This window comes from Micropterus dolomieu, linkage group LG02 (genome assembly GCF_021292245.1).
Source record: "Micropterus dolomieu isolate WLL.071019.BEF.003 ecotype Adirondacks linkage group LG02, ASM2129224v1, whole genome shotgun sequence".
Taxonomy (NCBI): domain Eukaryota; kingdom Metazoa; phylum Chordata; class Actinopteri; order Centrarchiformes; family Centrarchidae; genus Micropterus; species Micropterus dolomieu.
Window position 1 is genome coordinate 7,756,153 of NC_060151.1, and position 17,725 is coordinate 7,773,877.

General features: G+C 42.1%; 1 protein-coding gene across 1 annotated transcript; it reads left to right on the forward strand.

Annotated features, from left to right (window-relative positions):
* The first annotated feature begins 15,081 nt into the window (after positions 1-15,081).
* foxd7 (forkhead box D7) lies at positions 15,082-16,219 on the forward strand. The gene has a single exon (XM_046040262.1). The coding sequence runs from the start codon at positions 15,082-15,084 to the stop codon at positions 16,057-16,059; it is 978 nt and encodes a 325-aa protein (XP_045896218.1). The 3' UTR covers positions 16,060-16,219.
* The last annotated feature ends 1,506 nt before the right edge of the window (positions 16,220-17,725 follow it).

The following is a 17,725-nucleotide window of genomic DNA, read 5'->3' on the forward strand; positions in this document are numbered from 1 at the left end:
CATACACAATGTGAATGAATACAATTGCATGAACAGATTATTAGGACAGTGGTTCAACCTTCTGCCCAGATGAACTCAAGTACATGTTCATCAACACCATCTGGATGTTATTTAACAGAATTAGTTATACGTCCAGATCACATTTTTTTGACCCACGATCCAGATCTGAGGAATTTAATATTGAGTATCTTCCGATCTAACACTTGTATTTTCCCAGATAATACAGTTGCATAGTGCACACTTTAAGTACATTAAATTCACTCTGCTCTGCTGGGTCAGGGCCTAACCTTTTTCCCAAGGAGCACATGTGCTCCTAAATCAAAGAAATTAGGAGCACACAAAGAATTTTGAGCACAGTGAAAAAAGATTTTATTTACACACAATTTATTATAATTATATTTATGTGTGCTCGATCTTCTTGTGTTTATGATCACTGGAGGATTATGGTAGTGAAGACCCTGCAATCGACACACTCTGCATGGATCTAAATATTGTCAAATCTTTTTAAAATGTTAAAAAAATATATATATATTTTTTTATTTGACACATTGAAAAGGCTTTAAACACATTGATCACTCTCATGTTCTTGTATAACGAAGTGTCAATGGCTTGATTGGCCCCAATCGTTGATATCCAATATTTAACAACTGACTTGTCAGAGTTTAGGTTGGCTTGATCTACGTACTACTACCACTTGGAGTGACAGAAGCTGGATGATCTGACTGGCATGAGCATGCAGAGCTTTAGGGTTCCCCAAAATACTGTAAACCTGTTTTCTACATTTCTTGCTGGAGATACTAAACAGAGCATGTGATTCTTGATAAGGTAAGTCAACCAACCACAAACAAGTCAAGTTTCTCATCGGGTGCAGGGCCTCTGCCCCCTCACTATCACTTCTTCTGTCTTGTGTCATAGTTAATCACAAGTCGTATACCAGGAGAAACTACTCTCACACTCTCGGTTTAGTAAATATGGGGATTACCGTTCTCGATTAATCCTCAGTCAAAGCCTCAGAGATTACTGGGGCCTGGTGTCTACGGGGAAACAATGAGATATCGGCACACAGTGAGAACAAGAAACAGAACATGCTCTTACTGGCTCTCTGCAGCAATGTAACACTATGCCTCCTTGTGTTTGGATTCCCATCATCTCTGCTATGATGTTAACAAGCCCCATGTTTCCACTTTAAAAACTACCCATAAATACCTCCAACTCAACCAAACAAACTGCTGATTTCTGGGGGATGATATTACAGTGCACTGTGGGAAGCTGTGTGTGTGTGTAAAAACCTACGCATTATGACTCCTGAATTGACTGATAACTCACAACTCAGAAGCAACAGGTAGGAGTGCAGCGATCTGGAGCCCCTGGGAATGCTATAGGGAAACTACCAGCCGCCTCCAGATCTGCCTCATAAATCTGAGTGTGGAAATAAATCTAGCTGAAAAGATTACACACGGTCACATTAGTAATGGCTTCATGCTCGTTTGCAGAAAGTGAGGGCACAAGAAACACGGGGTGAGGTTTGACCCAGATTACTGTTTCAGCTTCAGTCAGATATCTACTCTCAGCCACAATTCTCATAGTCAGGCTGTAGACAGCGTGCCATTTGCTCTGTGGTTTTGTGTGAAGGTGGCAAGACTGACGCCCAATCTTGTTTTTCCTCTTATATATGTCTGTGTATGTGTTACATTTCTTTTTTGTTTGTTTCCTTCTCTTTGTCTGCATGGGCGACTGTTGTTTGAACGCTGTCTGTGTGTGTGTGTGTGTGTGTGTGTGTGTGACTGAACAACTGGCCAAGTTAACTAGCACAAGTCTGTGTGACTGTATGAGACCTACAAGAAATGTAGGCTTCATATATAGGCTATCTCTTTAAAGGGATAAAATATAATTCTCACAAAGGATCATTGTTGTGTGACATCCTCATCTCCCTTGTCAGCTCGTTTTGTGTCTTCACCAGACAGCCAAGTGGGAGGAATGTTTGGAAGTGTGCTTGGTGGTGTTTCTGTAGAAAATTTTTATTGTTTCCTATGATGTTTTCCAGTTCTGTGGAGCAGTGGTAGAACTTGTGACAATGCTTACTTTTGACAGAAATGTCAAAAATGCGATAATCATCCCTGGAACCGGTCTCCGTTACTGACTAAATTATTAATTTGGTTAGGTAGCTAGTTAAATATAAATAATTAAGGAAGTTTCCAATTAACTGAAAACCCAAAAGCCCTTTGTTCAGGTTTGTTTTTAAAGCAGTTGGGGTGGTGGGGGGTGGCTTAAAATACAAAACTGACATATTACTGTATAAAGTTTTTGTGACATCCTTGTTAGCAAGCAGTTGTCTGTTTGCACATCATGCGCAGCAGACATGGAGCAACATTAGCATTCATTTAGACCCCTGACAAATGTAAATCCAATATACACTTTTCTTTTAGCTCTGTTTAAACTGCTAAATGCTTCACTATTTTCACCAGCTAGTCGCTAACTTTGTCTGTTTTCAGTTTAGTGCTGTGCAGGTAGCGTATGGTGTTTTTTAAAATCATTTATCAAAGCTTTTTCACCAAACAGCTGCCTGCTTCTGGGAACGAGGTTGCAAAGAATGATGAGAGTGAACCAAAACAGTTGTGGGCCTGAAAACCACAATACTGAGGTGAAAGACTCTCTTAACGCTACAGCTAAAACCCTCTATAGAGCTGAGGGGGATTGCAGAATCTCGTGGGTTCATTACACCCCTTTTACATTACACACAGTCATGTAATATATTTTTAATATAAAATAAAGTAGTGTAGCTTTATTGGTCTTTAAATAACCAAACATGTGTACCACTGTACATGCTTTAACTGTGATATTGATTTAGTAGCTAACTTAGTGTCCTGTGGTGATGCCATCATGCCTGAAGGTGAAAACCCATACATTTACTATGGTAATGTCCACTGACTGCAGGTGGTGAATCAGGCCCTCTGAGCTAAATAGAAACCATGCGACCCCGATCTGAGGTTTAAAATGCAGGTTGGCTTCCATGCTAAGAATAACTGCTTCTTTGTTTATGTATTATCATACATAGTGATACAAATCTTTTATATTATGATATCAGCCTGACTTTATATCTAGTGAATAAGACTTATAACATTAAAATCACTAACATTGACTACCAAATGGTCAACTACTGCAGAGTTATGAATTATATTTGATCCAAAATTATCATGCATGCGTTGTTTTGTTCTGTGGAAAGCCATTTTGGTGTAAAGCCAGCCATGACTTTTAGTTTTATAGGTTTTTAGCTCCTGCCTACAACAATACTGAATGCTGTGTTCAAATCCGAAGGACTCTGAATCTGGTAGTCTGACCTGTTTGTTCAACTGGAAGCATCAGACCACCAAGTGCAGACAGCAAGACTACAGAGTTGTTAGCCAGTCATTGTGCTGCTATTGAGCACAGTCTCTACTATCCACTATTGTCTTTACTCTCTTTAAAGCTTAATGAACCCAAACCTCAAACTTTCAGCACAACAGAGTCCACTGTGTGTATCCCAAACGCGATTTTAGTATTGTTTTTTTTTCTTCTTCTCCTTCCATCAGATGGTTCCCTGGCTTCACGGGGTGCCCCGGCTAAACAAGGCTCTGGACTGTTTGTTTTACGGTGCCTTTCTTTCTGCGTTTGTGAGTGCAGTGGGTGGGAAACAGGGAGGAAGAGACAGTGGGAAAAAGAGCCAGAGCTTCCCAGAAGAAAAGAGGGTATAAAAATGTGGAAACATGAGGAAGAGAGGCTCTAAAAGAAATATTGCTTGTGTCACCACTTGGCCTCTCTTTATCGCTTTAATTTATCTGCTGCACTTTGGAAAGTTAAAGAGAGGCGAGCACAAATCCTTAAACGTTTGCATCGACCCTGCTGCAGTGTTACTGGTTCATCGCTTTTGACGACTTCCATGAGTCCAGATGGAGGACAGCGATGAGAGCATGGTAACTGTCTGTGTCACAGTGAGAAGGAGCAAGTGGAGCATTCAGCCTGGAGGCCCGTGGGGGCCTGTGAACTCAGCCACTCCTCTGCGGACACTTAAGAGGGGTTGTGTGAGACGGGTACCGCCTCCCTCTCCTGTGGTTGTGCGTGGGAGGGAGGTCATGGACCCACCCTCCCCTATTGAGGGCACGGGCTGATGAGGGGAAAATAACAGGGTGCCACCCTCTAATCACAGTCACCTTACTCACATATGGACAAAAAAGTATATACGGTATATGCAATGAAACACACAGCAGCACATACAATACACCCTGAAAACACGTGCTTGTAAAGAGGCAACATGTAGTTTGTGTAAACACACCAAAGGGCAGGTCACTCCAGCATTTAAAACAGTTAAGCAGCAAAATCCATTGATGAGCTCACCAGCTTGAGTAGTTTGCCACCTAGCCCTGCGAGTTTCACCAAGCCACTAAAATATTTGACGTGTTGAGGCTCTACGTGATGAATTTCACTAGGCTACTTTCTGGGGTGACCAGTCGTTCATGCTGGATATGTGTCCATGTGCACACACTCAAACGCACACACATTCCCTCAAACCTCACTGGTTGAATTTGTACCTCTTTAACAACACGTCCTTCAAAAAGTGAGGGTGGAGAAAGAGCGCGGACCTTTAAATAGACCACTGGGATTGAAACATCACTCGCATGTCACTAAACTGAAAATATTTTGCATTGACATAGGTGATAACCACTCAGATTTGGTTTATTTGAACTTGCCGTCTGTTTTACTTCCCTTTCACATGACTCTCCTCATAAAGTCAGTGGCTTAAAAAGATGTGAAAAAAATTGTGGCTTTTCACAAAGCTCGAGTTGCACAAAAGAAAGAATTCAGTAGAAAAGATGTAGATCCCATATAGCTGGTGCAGCGTGTGAGGGATTTTGGTATCGTGTGATTGAGGCTTTGCTGCCAAGCACAGAGGGGCACAGAATTTCTTTGGTAATGTGTGTGTGTGTGTGTGGCTGCATGTGCGTGGTGTTTTTAAAAGAGTCGGCTGAAGATGAAATGGAGTTGGTTTTGTTTGAACAGCGTAGCTTGGATTGATTTGTGAATTTCTCCACTTCCAGCTGCGAGCTGCTGGGTAAAATCCATCCTAGTCCGTGACCACTTGAGCAGGCTGGTCAGACATCATCATCCCCTTTAAGATGATTTATTTCAGCTCAGGTCCTGTCTGACATCTTTATTGTCAACATTCGGCCCAGCTGTTAACATGAACATTTCTCAAACTTCCAAAGACATCATCATGAGGTCAGTTGTAAAATGACTTTGGTGTTTGTGTGCTGGTAGCATGTGCACGTATGTGTCAGTGTTTAAGCCCAGCGTGATCAGAACAGACCAGAGTGAGGTCCAGTCTGTCTGCAGGCATTCTCCTCTGATCCACGGGGAAGATTTATGGGTACCAGGGGTGCAGGGGGGACGATCCCTCCGTTCAATGTCTTCATTGTGCTTTGAACACGTGTGCCCTGGTATTCCCGAGGTATATGAGGCGATACTCAATCCCCTTTCCAAAGGGATTAAAAGGGTAAGCCAGACACATGTGCACCCAAGCATGTAGAGCACGTAAAACAGGCAAACACAATAAAATACCTTCACACATCAGAATTAAAAGCTTCACTCTGCTTTCAGGATAGATGTGAAAATGTGCAAAGTACAGCTGAGACTGATGAAAATGTCATAAGTTTTACAGGTATTTGAGGACCATGAATGCCTGTACAAAATGTCATGGCAAATTTCTGTCTGGAACAAAGTGGTGAACTGACAGACTGACCTACATTGCTTAATATCTGCACTGAGTAGCAGAGTTAGGTGTTGATACTCAGTGACTTTGGTACTAATGACTCTATAAGAGAGAAAGAGAGAGAGAGCAGGCGGAAAGAGATCACACAGTAACACAACACGTGAGGCAAACATACCTGCAGAAAGCAACAGAAGGAGAGGGACGAGAAAGCACAAAACTAAGGGAGGGGGACGAAGTTGAGTTAGTGACATGCATTAATGGGATAAGAATGCACACAGATGGAGAGGAGAAGAGAGGCGCTCACTGCATCACGGGAAGTCCCAGTCTAGGCTTATAGCAGCATAACTAAGGGATGGTTCAGGGCTCACCTGAGCCAGCACTAACACGGTAAACTTAGATGGTGAACATGGTAAGCATTAAACCTGCTTAGTATCACCAATTTAGCATTGTCACTGTGAGCATGTTAACATGCCTAATTTAGCATTTAGGAGTAGTACTGTAGAGCCTCACCGAGCTGCTAGCATGGCTGTAGACTATTCTTGTTATATACATGTTGCTATACTCTATATTTATAAATTAAAGATGCCTTTGCAGTTTATCTGGCATTAGCTTGACCATTAATGGCGTGATGGCTGGCAAACAGGATTTCCAAAATGAAATATGCACATTTATAAATTAACCTTTACCATAAGCTTTACTTTAAATCACTGTCTGACCACATAGTTCTGTAACAGCCAGCATCACTTCCTCCCACCAAACTGATGTGTACATACAACATGTATGTATGTGTGTGTGTGTGTGTGTGTGTGTGTGTGTGTGTATGTATACAGTATATATATATAATCAGTATGTATATACTGGTTTATATGTAGGTGTACAGTTCTTCCTCATCTGACTTGTTCGTCATCACATGTCATCCCTTCACTCCCAAATTCTTATTTAGTGTGTCAGATGAAGCCAAAAGCAATAAAGATTTTATCCTTAGAAATAGAAATCTGTTTATGGTTTCACAGCTTGTAAGGCAAAGACACAAAAGGCAAGTGTCACTTTTGTACCTGTTTTTCTTGGCTCATCAGTCAGTTGGACTGGCAACAAAAGCATTTGGACACAAGAGCCTTTGAGAAAGGCACTCTTCATATCTTTGGTAATTTTCATAGCCAAGTTCACTATTTTTCCCACACACACACAAATAAAAGGCATTTCACTTCTAAAGCCTACAGTCAATAAGCTAAGTCATAACTGGTCATAAATCGTTCTCTCTCTAGCTGGAGACAGTTGGAAGTGTTCCTGGGGTATGCTGTAACAACGTTAAGTCATGCCAACACGCAGGGCTTGTTAGAACCTGTTTGCCCTTTGTTATTTAATGACATTGCAGTGTCAGAATGATGGTTGGATACACCTAATGGTTTTGAGCTCTTCTGGCCAAGTTTATAGATCCTAAAATTCCCATGAGTCCACAGGTTGCAGCTGCCCACTGTATGTGCAAATGCATGTATGTGTTTATGAGTGGCTACGTGAGTGAATACATGCTCACATTCGGGTTTGAAACTTGGGCTCAGTAGGCAGGTGACCTGGATATCCCATCATAGGACACTCATCCCCAGGAAGGAGAAAGGGAAGCTGCTGTGGGTCCCCATGTAGATCCCCGCCACAGCTCTGTGACCTACCCACTCCACACACACATCAAGTGATTTGTTGGCAAACACTCTGCTCCAGCCACCTGTGCTAAAAGTTCACATGCTATTTGCAGAGACCAAGTCCCAGAAGTCACATGCTCAAACAGATTAAAAACAATGACATAAGATGGTAAAGTTGGAAAGTTGAGGGGAAATCTGCTACCTGATTGTCTAGTCAGCATAACTGACCATTCGCTAAACACCTCCATTGTCCATTTATATCTTATCAGCCGTAACTAGAAAAGGTGGCCCAAAGAATCCCAGTTTATCTGCTCTAACATGAGCAGCAAAGGTTAAGCTAACTAGCTTACAGCAGTAACCTAGCATTACTTTGAAGATAAGCGCTGTTTCACATTACATTATGTCTTGGGGTTAAAATGCACGTAAAAAGCTTCATTCACAACTAGCACATCTCATGTGTAGTATTTCCCCACTGTACCGGTCCTAGATTCTACTATATTAGCGCATGTAGGCTAATTCCTCATCATACTACACCAATACTAGTGCTAACCAACTCTACACTGCAATACAAGAACAACGCTGTGTCTTTCTTTACACATCTTCAACATGAATAAGCAGCTGGTGGAGGTGGTGACATTTTGGCTGGGACCTGCTATCTTTAACCTCAGACATTTATCACAATATCATATATGTAGCCATCAAGAGTTCTTACTTTAAAAGGAGTTATCTGCAAACATCAAAATGTCAGACTAATGTTAGCTCGCTATAGCTGATAAAAGCAACAGTTGTCGTGGTAAATGGCAGGAAATGAGAATACTGTTTTTGATTAACGTCAGTCTTAAATGGACCCATTTCTTTTTTTAAATTACTAACAATTTGGGAGTGGTAGGTAGGTAGGTACAGAAACAGTAGCTACGGGGGGGCTTGATTTCATGAACAGTCACTTGCTCAGCTCTGTGGTCCTGATATTACACATTACGTGTTTAAACGAAAGTGACTTTAATTGAAGCATTTGCTTTTGAGTCAGAGCGAGGAAATCTGAGTTTCCCCCCTGTGAGAAACACTGTACACTTATTTACATTAGTCTTTTAACAAGATGCCATTGGGCTCAACAAAAGATCTGAGCATTGTGGCTCAGTCTGCACGAGTTACATCTGACATTGTCCATTTACAGTCATGTGCACCTAGTAGGCAAATAGTTGTGGGAAAAAAAACAGTAGAGAGGCACTATTTCAACCACATGTAAAACTAATACAAACCATTCTGTATCTAAATCCATCCACATTCCACCTGTGTTTCACCAGCTGGCCCTGCTCACTGCTGTCCAAGGAGGTCAGAAAGGTCATGGGATGGCAGCAAATCCAAAACATGTGGTAGCTGAAACCGAGGTGGGTTTGCTGATGGCATTTCACTGGAGGAATGTGTATATCAGCGTTGAACTTGTCCGGTGGGAATCACCCCTGGAATGTGTTAGCATCACAGCTGAAGGTGTCAGCATCAGTTAGTAGAGTGGGACTGGTATGTGTGTGTGCGTGCGTGTGTTTGTCTGCTAATACACAACATGTCCTGCTGTATAAAACTGTTGCATGCAAGGTACATCAGTCTAGTTGCACATGCATATGTGCATAGTATTTGTGAGATAGTGGTGGTTGGTTTAGTATGATTAAATTGGGCCACATAAAACATAGACTCATTTCTTATTCATATTATTACATTAGTTATATATATACATATATACATATATATATGTTATTATAAGTCTTTATTTTATGTGCACAAGTGTGCACATGTGTCTCCCTCTCAGAGGGGTGTTGATTGGTTTTGAAGGGGCCCATGGAGAACAGCAGGCTCTCGATGTAGCAGTGTGACCTCTAAATACACACCAGAGAACCCAGGGATCGTGACCCCGGGGTGTTCTGGGACCAGTTGCTGAGTGGGCCCTCTCTACTCATGAGAGCGCAGTGGGGGTCATAGCATGTGACCAAACCACTTGCTTCAGATGTCGGGGAATAATTTACTGTGGTCCATTCGTGTCACACCAACAGCTCTGCCAAATGTTACACCTCCATATTCAGAGAGATAGTGTGTGTGTGAATAACTTCCTCATTGTGTAAGTTCAAAGAATAAAAACCTAGAGAATGTAGTGTGTGCACATTTAGAGCTCTAATTTGGAAACTTTTGTAGGTTTCTTTTTTCTCTCTTTCTCACAGCTGCTTGGAACATTGTGCCCAGTGAGTAAATGGAGTAAGTTTGGTGGTCCACAGTTTCAGTTCAGTTTTTTAAGGATTTCCAAGACCAGGTGGTCCGTTCCCACTGACTTCTGAGATTTCTCACATGCAGACTTTGGAAAGCCTCATGAAAGCAAGTGTGTGGCTGCTGCTCTGATGGGTGTGTTTATTCTCGAAAATCGTTGCCCAGACTCACTACCATCTCCCCGCTTACGTGATGGAACGCTGCCACTGAGATCTTGTCTTCATATTTTTGTATTTCTCAGGAGCTCCTCATCTAAACACTCTCTTCATACCAGATACATTTTTCATGATCAAAATGCCTCTGTGTCCCTTTTGGACAAGCTGCAACATGCTGTCGAAACAATGCCAGTCAAGATGATGACAGTGGAAGATTAGCGTCCCATCTGAGGCTGCAGGAGGGAGAAAACAGGAAGCGATAAGGTTTCGAACAGAACTCAAATGTGTCACACATCTTGTGTCATCTTGTCTCCATCTCCATCTCCATCAACCACTAGGGCCTGTGAAGTCCTGTAAGTTCTCTTTGCACCCTGTGGCTTATTTGCTCGCTGTACACAGTCACTGCAGCCAGCACCCTTACCCCTGACAATCAGAGAACATGGTGTGTGCAGAGCTTTACAACGCAACATCTGCATTCCTTCTATCCTCAGGCCCCATCTGACAGCAGCTCAGGGCCGAAAACAACACGGCAGACAAACCACTGCTGTCACTTCCAATAGAAAATAATGTTGGAAAAATCTGTCCTGCATTCCACAAGCATTTGGCATCCAGTAGTTTTCAGTGTCAAGGCATACAGAAAAATGCTCACCGAGGTCAGCAGAGCACTGATGGATGAGCAAAGTGTGTCACTGTGTCTTACATTCAGTTCTCTTGCCAACACGATTCTGCCTGTATGAAACTCCACACCAGATGATTTGCATGTGTATTCTAAACTGGACCCCAAATGTATCCACTGCAAATAAGTGTGTTTATGACATTTGTGTTTGTCCAGTTTCAAAATGATTTTGCATCTTCACTATTGGTTTAAGAGCTCCCTCTATTGGAAAAATCAAGAAACTGTAAAGCCCAACATTAATTACAGACTTAACTCTGAGCATTCAATACTTGACTGTACATCACAGTTGTGAAATATATTACAAGAATTTCAATTACATTGTTAAAACAGGACTGTGTGATCAACATTTTGCTCTTAATTTTGTGCTGTTGGACTCTGTAGCTCTGCTCTGCTGAGATAAACACTGGCTACAGTTTGCTCATAAAACTAAAACCAGCAGATCTTTATTCACTGCCTCGATGTTAAAGAGATGCAGTATGTTAGTTTCACCTCAATGATCAGGAGCTCAAGCCTTGTGGTTTAAACTTGGGTGCAGCCAGTAAATTGTTTAGCTGAGGAGGCAAGCCACCCATATCCAGGTGTGCCATGATCAGTTTAGTTAGTAGACAGCCTAAACAATAGAGCTTTTTCACAAAAGACATTTTGACTTGCCATAACAGGAAAAGCAAAGGTGTAACCTGGGTGTAACTATTAACATTAACAACAGCTCTTTTCCTGGTTTGACAAGTTAAAATGTCAATTGAAGCCACACTAAATGTAACGGCGTTGGCTGTGTGAAATAGAGCCATATTTTTCTGTTCACATCGAGGTTTATGTTGTGTTGATTGTTTTTTTTTTATATTAGTGGAGGTGATCTTTGTTTGAGGCTCAACTCAGCTATAAAAGAGAGCTTCTACTTTGTCTACATTGAATTTATGATATCCAGTGAACGAATACCTTTAAGTTGGTTGAGCAATGTCGTACAAACATGCATTGTATTGAATGTACAAGGCAGTTCATAGTTATCAGATGAACTAACTAACAATTGGTCACACTTTTACTAGATAAAATAGCCCAAATCATACTAACTAGCATGCTAAACCCTTCAATTCACCCTTTCAATTCCACTTAAACTTTTAAAATGTTTAATAACGATCCAAACTTTTTGATCCTATCCTCTGTTTGCTTGTTCCAGTAACACATCACAGAAGCGTTATGCAACACTGAGTGAAATACTGAAATCCAAGACACCATGTTTTTATAACCTACATTATTTAATCAAATGTAGACCTACATCTTCACTATATTTTAAAATGCAGCTCTGTGTGTTTGAACAGTGGCCTCATAACAAGTTTGTAAAGACAGACTGAAGGGTGAGTCTGAGGCTGTCTAAAGGGGTTAAAAAACAACCAAAATACTCTTCAGTTCACAACAGCCCTGCAATAAATATTTTAATTTTCCTTGCATTTTTAAAACGGCTTTTGTGTTTCTGTTTAGTTGTATTTTGTTATACCAAGAGGTGTTTTTAATATTATATCAGAAATATATGTGGTGTAGCCCTGCGATGGACTGTCGACCTGTCCAGGGTGTACCCCGCCTTTTGCCCGATGCCAGCTGGGATTGGCTCAAGTACGCAGCATAAGCGGTTGACGTTGGATGGATTGATGGATATGTGGTGTAGCTGCCTACTGCATTGAGCCATTAGATGCGTTTCGCGTTTACGCCACAAGATGTCGCCACAGAGTCGGAGCGCCGCTGTCTTGTGATTGATAGGACTACAGATACATGGGTCAATCCTCATAATCGGCTCCAAGCAACACCACGATTACTGAAGAAAGTAGTTAGAGACAAGAGTAGGATACAGTGCGAGGCGGAGAACAGGTTGCATCACTTTCTATGTTATGGAGCCGTTTGTCAGCCCATAAATATTGTGTTAATGACCAGTTCAGCTCATAAAATCTACACATGCATCCTCCCCTAAACTCTGTGTGTGTGTGTGTGTGTGTGTGTGTGTGTGTGTGTGTGTGTGTGTGTGTGTGTGTGTGTGTGTGTGTTTCAGATGTGTGTTTGGCACAGCACCTCTCCGTTGTCTGACTTTGTTTCATGCAGTTATGATTCATGATACCTTAAATTACACGTTATATTATTGTCCACCGCACTGCCAAGATTTTAAGGGAATCAAGATGAGCGAGGGGGGGCATTGTGTGAAAACAACCTCAGCTCTTTGAAGCTGTTTCAGAGTCTCCCAATGGAAAGCATGCTGCGTTTTCCATCACTCTTTATATCATGCGAACGGCTTCACGTTTTTTTTTCTCACACTGAGATAAGAAAACATTTCCACTGAAGTAGCCCATAACAGCTTCATTTAACCCCTGTTTCTGACCTGCGCGGATGGAGGTTCATTTATCCAGAATGATCCAGTGAGATCCCCCAGGCCTGTTTAGTTCCTGCCAAATGATGTTATTACACCAAGTCCTTGGTGGCTGCTCACTCTCCCACATATTCATCTGCGATACAAAACAAATACGATCTCTACAATGGCCGTTTTTGTTAGATAGCAGATTTGTTATTGTTAAAATGTGTGCGTAATGTGTCTTCTGGGTAAAAAAAAAAAAGACCTTATTGTTTCCATATTTGGCCATTTTTTTAACGAAACGAAGAAAAACACCTTAGACGGAGCCCCACATTTAATGTTGCGTAGCTTTTATGATGGGGGTTCTTACAAAATTACCAGGAATAAAAATTGGACATATTCGACACCAGCTGCGTGTGTGCGGTGCCCTGTCGGCTCTAAACGTCTTGTCCACCATCGGCCCCTGAGCTGTTTGTCCCCTGAAATGACTCCAACGCGTGCCTTTCTAAGTCTTGGTGTCAGATGATCTTGGGAAACGTTCAGCCTTTAGTGCCATACCTTCAGCTTTTGTAGTGATTTGACGCTCCTGCTTTGGCCTTATTGAAACCACACAACGCGCACGGGCCTGTTTCCAATCTGAAGACATGCGTGATGAATTTGGGAAATCATCTGCAGCTTTGCTGGTACCGTATAGCCCACCCAGTCCGGACCCAGTCCCCCTGTGCCCCGGGGTATCAATACGATTAGAGGCAGGAAATGTGGGAATCCCCAACAAAGGGCTCCATCATTAAACACAAACAACCAGAGGCCTCCCAACAATACCAAAAGCGCCCTCCTCTCCTGACTTCTCTTTTATCTCCGAGCAAGTGAAAATCTATTACTTTCATCCCAATATTACCATTCTGCTTTCAGTTGCCCATTATTAAAGAAGATAATCTTACGGGACTTTGATAGGTTTGCGCTCAAATGGAGAACAGAGAGTGTTGGGTTTCTGACGCAGAAACCTCGGGTTATACAGACTGCACATCAAATATTATTTCTTCTCCACTTCACACATGGCCATATATCAGTGTTTCTCTTTGTCCGTGCGTGTCTGTACGTTTAGGAAAAAGTCACACAGTCTTATCGGTTTAATCAAAGAAGTGCTCATGCAGACAACAAATTATTATTTTCGAAGCAGCACAAAATCCACTGTACCTCTGAAAACATGTAATTGTATGAGCGTGTGCGTAAAGAGCGGCTGCAGAAGCCTTCGAGGGGGATTAAAGCTTAAGTCCCTGCCTCACGTAGAGAAGTGTTTGGGGATTTTCCCCCTCAGTCTTTACATTCAGGATGGTGATCTGATGTCCCCAAAGTGTCTCTCAGCTTATTCGGAATTAAAATATGTTTTTTATAGTCCTTATTATCGCTGTCCATCACAGCCGCACATTTAGACGACAGCCTTCTCTGCTGCTTTAGACAGGTTTCCTCTCTTTGTTTTAAGGTTGATAAAATGAAAAAAAAACAACATCTTACTTTTAATCAATCTGCTTTTGGGGACGAAGAACATCAAACATGTAATCATTTTGTAAAATATTTGTAACTTGTAATTCAGGAGCAGCCTACACAACATGAAATAATACAATTTTGTCATGTGTCTACTGCAGGTTAGGAAGCAACATCTCGCCCTCTGTCTTCGTTTTATTCATAGGCTATTTATCGTCACAATAAAAACGTTTTTACGCGACTTTGTCTTTAACATCCTGAATTTAAAAAAAAATACATTCCTCACTAAAAATAGCCTTCTTTCGATTTCCTGCTCACGAGGATGTTTTCACTGAATAGATCTCTGATGTCCGCGTCGACCTGGCACCGATGTGATGATGATGAGAGTGCACTGGGAGGCTGGTATAGGCCTTCTTGGTACCCTTTGCGTCGTTTTCATTGGTCAGGATCCTCTTCCTCGAGCCTCAACGTGACATCACATCCACCCAACCCACAGGAAAGCAACAGAGATTACAGATGATGCTGGACATCTCAGAGGACGCACACACGCCTTTACGCACAATCGCTCGTTGACCGCTCTTTTGCGCGTCCAGGCACCAAAATAAAGGATATCTGCGCGGATGCGTTGCGGTTTGGAGAGTCTGATTCTTGAAAAGTAGGGGGGAGGATTGTGCTCGGATTTTCACTTTCTTTGTGAATGGAGATTCGTGCGTAAAATTCTGTTCAAAGCATTTAAGAGAAGAGCTGTCGCTCTCCCACCTGTTGGCAGGTGGTGTTGGCTTCACCCGCGGACATCTACTATGACATTGGGTTTGGAAATAATGGAGGATATTGTTATCGACGTAGTAGGAGAAGGGCTCATAGGCAGCGGAGAGGAGCAACTCTTACCTTTGGATGAGTCGCGGAGCGAGCAGGACCGCAGCACGGAGACTCCCAGCAGCCAGAGTAAAGAGCAGGACTCCGACAGCCCTGCACCGGCGTGCCCTTCTCCTGGTAAACCCAAAGGTCCCGCGTCGGTGAAGCCTCCATACTCTTACATTGCTCTGATAACGATGGCCATACTGCAGAGTCCAAAAAAGCGGCTCACCCTCAGCGAGATCTGTGACTTCATCAGCCACCGATTCCCTTATTACCGGGAGAAATTCCCCGCCTGGCAGAACTCGATCAGACACAATCTGTCGCTTAATGACTGCTTTGTAAAGATGCCCAGAGAACCCGGGAACCCCGGGAAGGGCAACTACTGGACGCTGGATCCCAACTCCTCGGACATGTTTGAGAACGGGAGTTTTCTGCGGAGGAGGAAACGCTTCAAGCGGCAGCATTTTCGCTTCGACCCACTCAAGGAGCAGCACCTGGAGCCCAGCGGACTGCACGGCTTCCCGCACGGCGCCTACGGATTCGGCACGGCGGCTCTGCAGCTGCCCGGTCTGGAGATTTACCCCTACCTCCATCACCATGCGCCATCTCCGTGCGGGCCCGCCACCATCCCACCTGTCAGCAGCATCCTGCCGGCTCTCTCCAGCTTCTTCTCCCGCAGCGCCCTCACAGCCAAGGCTTTCCTCCAGTCACAGCCCGGCATCGACGCCTTCTCCCCGGCCCAACGCACCGCTGCTTACTCATCTCCTCTGACCTCCAGCGTTGCCTACGCGTCCCCTGCTCTCTTCCACCCCGCGGCGTCTCCGCACTTCCTCAGTTTACACCAGGAGTATCAGAAATTACAGACTCAGCGTGGCGCCGTGGACCTGGCCAAACACATCCACGCTGCTAACAATGAATAACCAGTCAACCGGACTCTGAACTCGTGTTTTCTCAGGTAACAGAGACGTTTTAAGCAGAAGCTCACAAATTCTCCAGCGTTGAAAATGTGCTGAATCTGCTTTCAAAGAATGTTGTAGATATGTTTAAAAACTTTCCCTCCTTCTCACGTTTATGGCAAAAAAAAAACCTTTAGCAGATGCTTTTTAAAATTTTGATCATGAATTATCCTCTTTATTTTAGAAATATTTAAATGACGAGTTTCCTATATTTTTTTTTTTCTGGAAAGAAATAAAAGTGAATATTTAAACCTTGCGTTCAGTTGTATTTTGTACAGATCCATGTGGTTATATGAAGCTATTTATTCAGTTTATGGATGATCTTTGAGTTTAAATCTACAGACACTCTTTGTTTTTATAGGCCTATGCCATGTGTTAAATTGCTTTTAACTCCAATTTCTGGGGGTTGACTATTTGTCTGATTTCGACCAAATATATGCATGAAGACCTAACATAAATTCGTAATGATGACAACAAAACAAAATGACCGTTATTCAGAGGTTAAAATGTGTTGGACTGGCTCCCAAACAAGGAGAAACAGCCAAAGAAATACAATGAAAAACAATGTTGAAGAATAATTTGATGACAGAAAAAGGCTAATCTCTTGAGCCCAATAGCCCGAATGATTGTAAACACGTGCTCCACTTCTGCGTAAAATAATTGATCAAATACAATAAAAACAAAGATTACACTTACTCGCTATTTATTCTTATATTTTTGGTCTATGCAATGATTTGAGTATATATCAATGACTGAGACGGTTAGCCTATTAAATTTATCGAAACAGTAAAACAAAAATGCAAAAAGGCTTCTCAAGTATTTCATGCTTTTAAAATGACAGGAAAAGCGACATTATGCACCACGTTGGAGAAGTGTTAGATAGACCCCGGTGTCAAGGTCAGTGTCACTAACGCTTATATTAACGCACGGGCCCCATCAGGTGTGTGTGTCTGTATCTCTGTTCATGGATATAATGCTGGAAATATAAATGCATATAATTGCCTTATTTCGTAGTTCCACACACACACACACACACACACACACACACACACACACACACACACACACACACACACACACTCACACACACACAAGCTCTTGTTCCCGCGAGAAAATCTGTATAACACATTTTCATGTCAAATAAATTCTCTTCTGTTCAATCATAAAGCAGCTTTCTGCTCATTTAGCTCCCAAATGTTCCCACAAAGGAGCCTTTTTAATCCTATATCACCTATTGTTAGTAGAATAGTAATAATAATTATTATTGTTATTGTTAGTCGTAGTTGTAGTAGTACTGATTAAGTTAAGTCAAAAATATGTTGATGATTTTTTCCATTTTTTAATTTTGTTTTGTGGTTTTATTATGAATTTAAAAAATATCCTAAAGTGGTTGGGGTTAGCGGTTTGAGCAATACATTTTGATTTTTAAAGCAGTAACTATTTAATTTAAATAATATAATACTAGCTGAAAGAGGTTTTATGTTATATTGTGAACTGAATGCATTACGTTTTTTCAACAATTAATCCAGTAGTTCAATTGATAATTTAAAAAATGTGTATTTGTTGTTTAGAAATTGTCAGTGCTTGCTGGGAGTGACATTTTACAGAGGAATCCAAACAGTCTGACTTA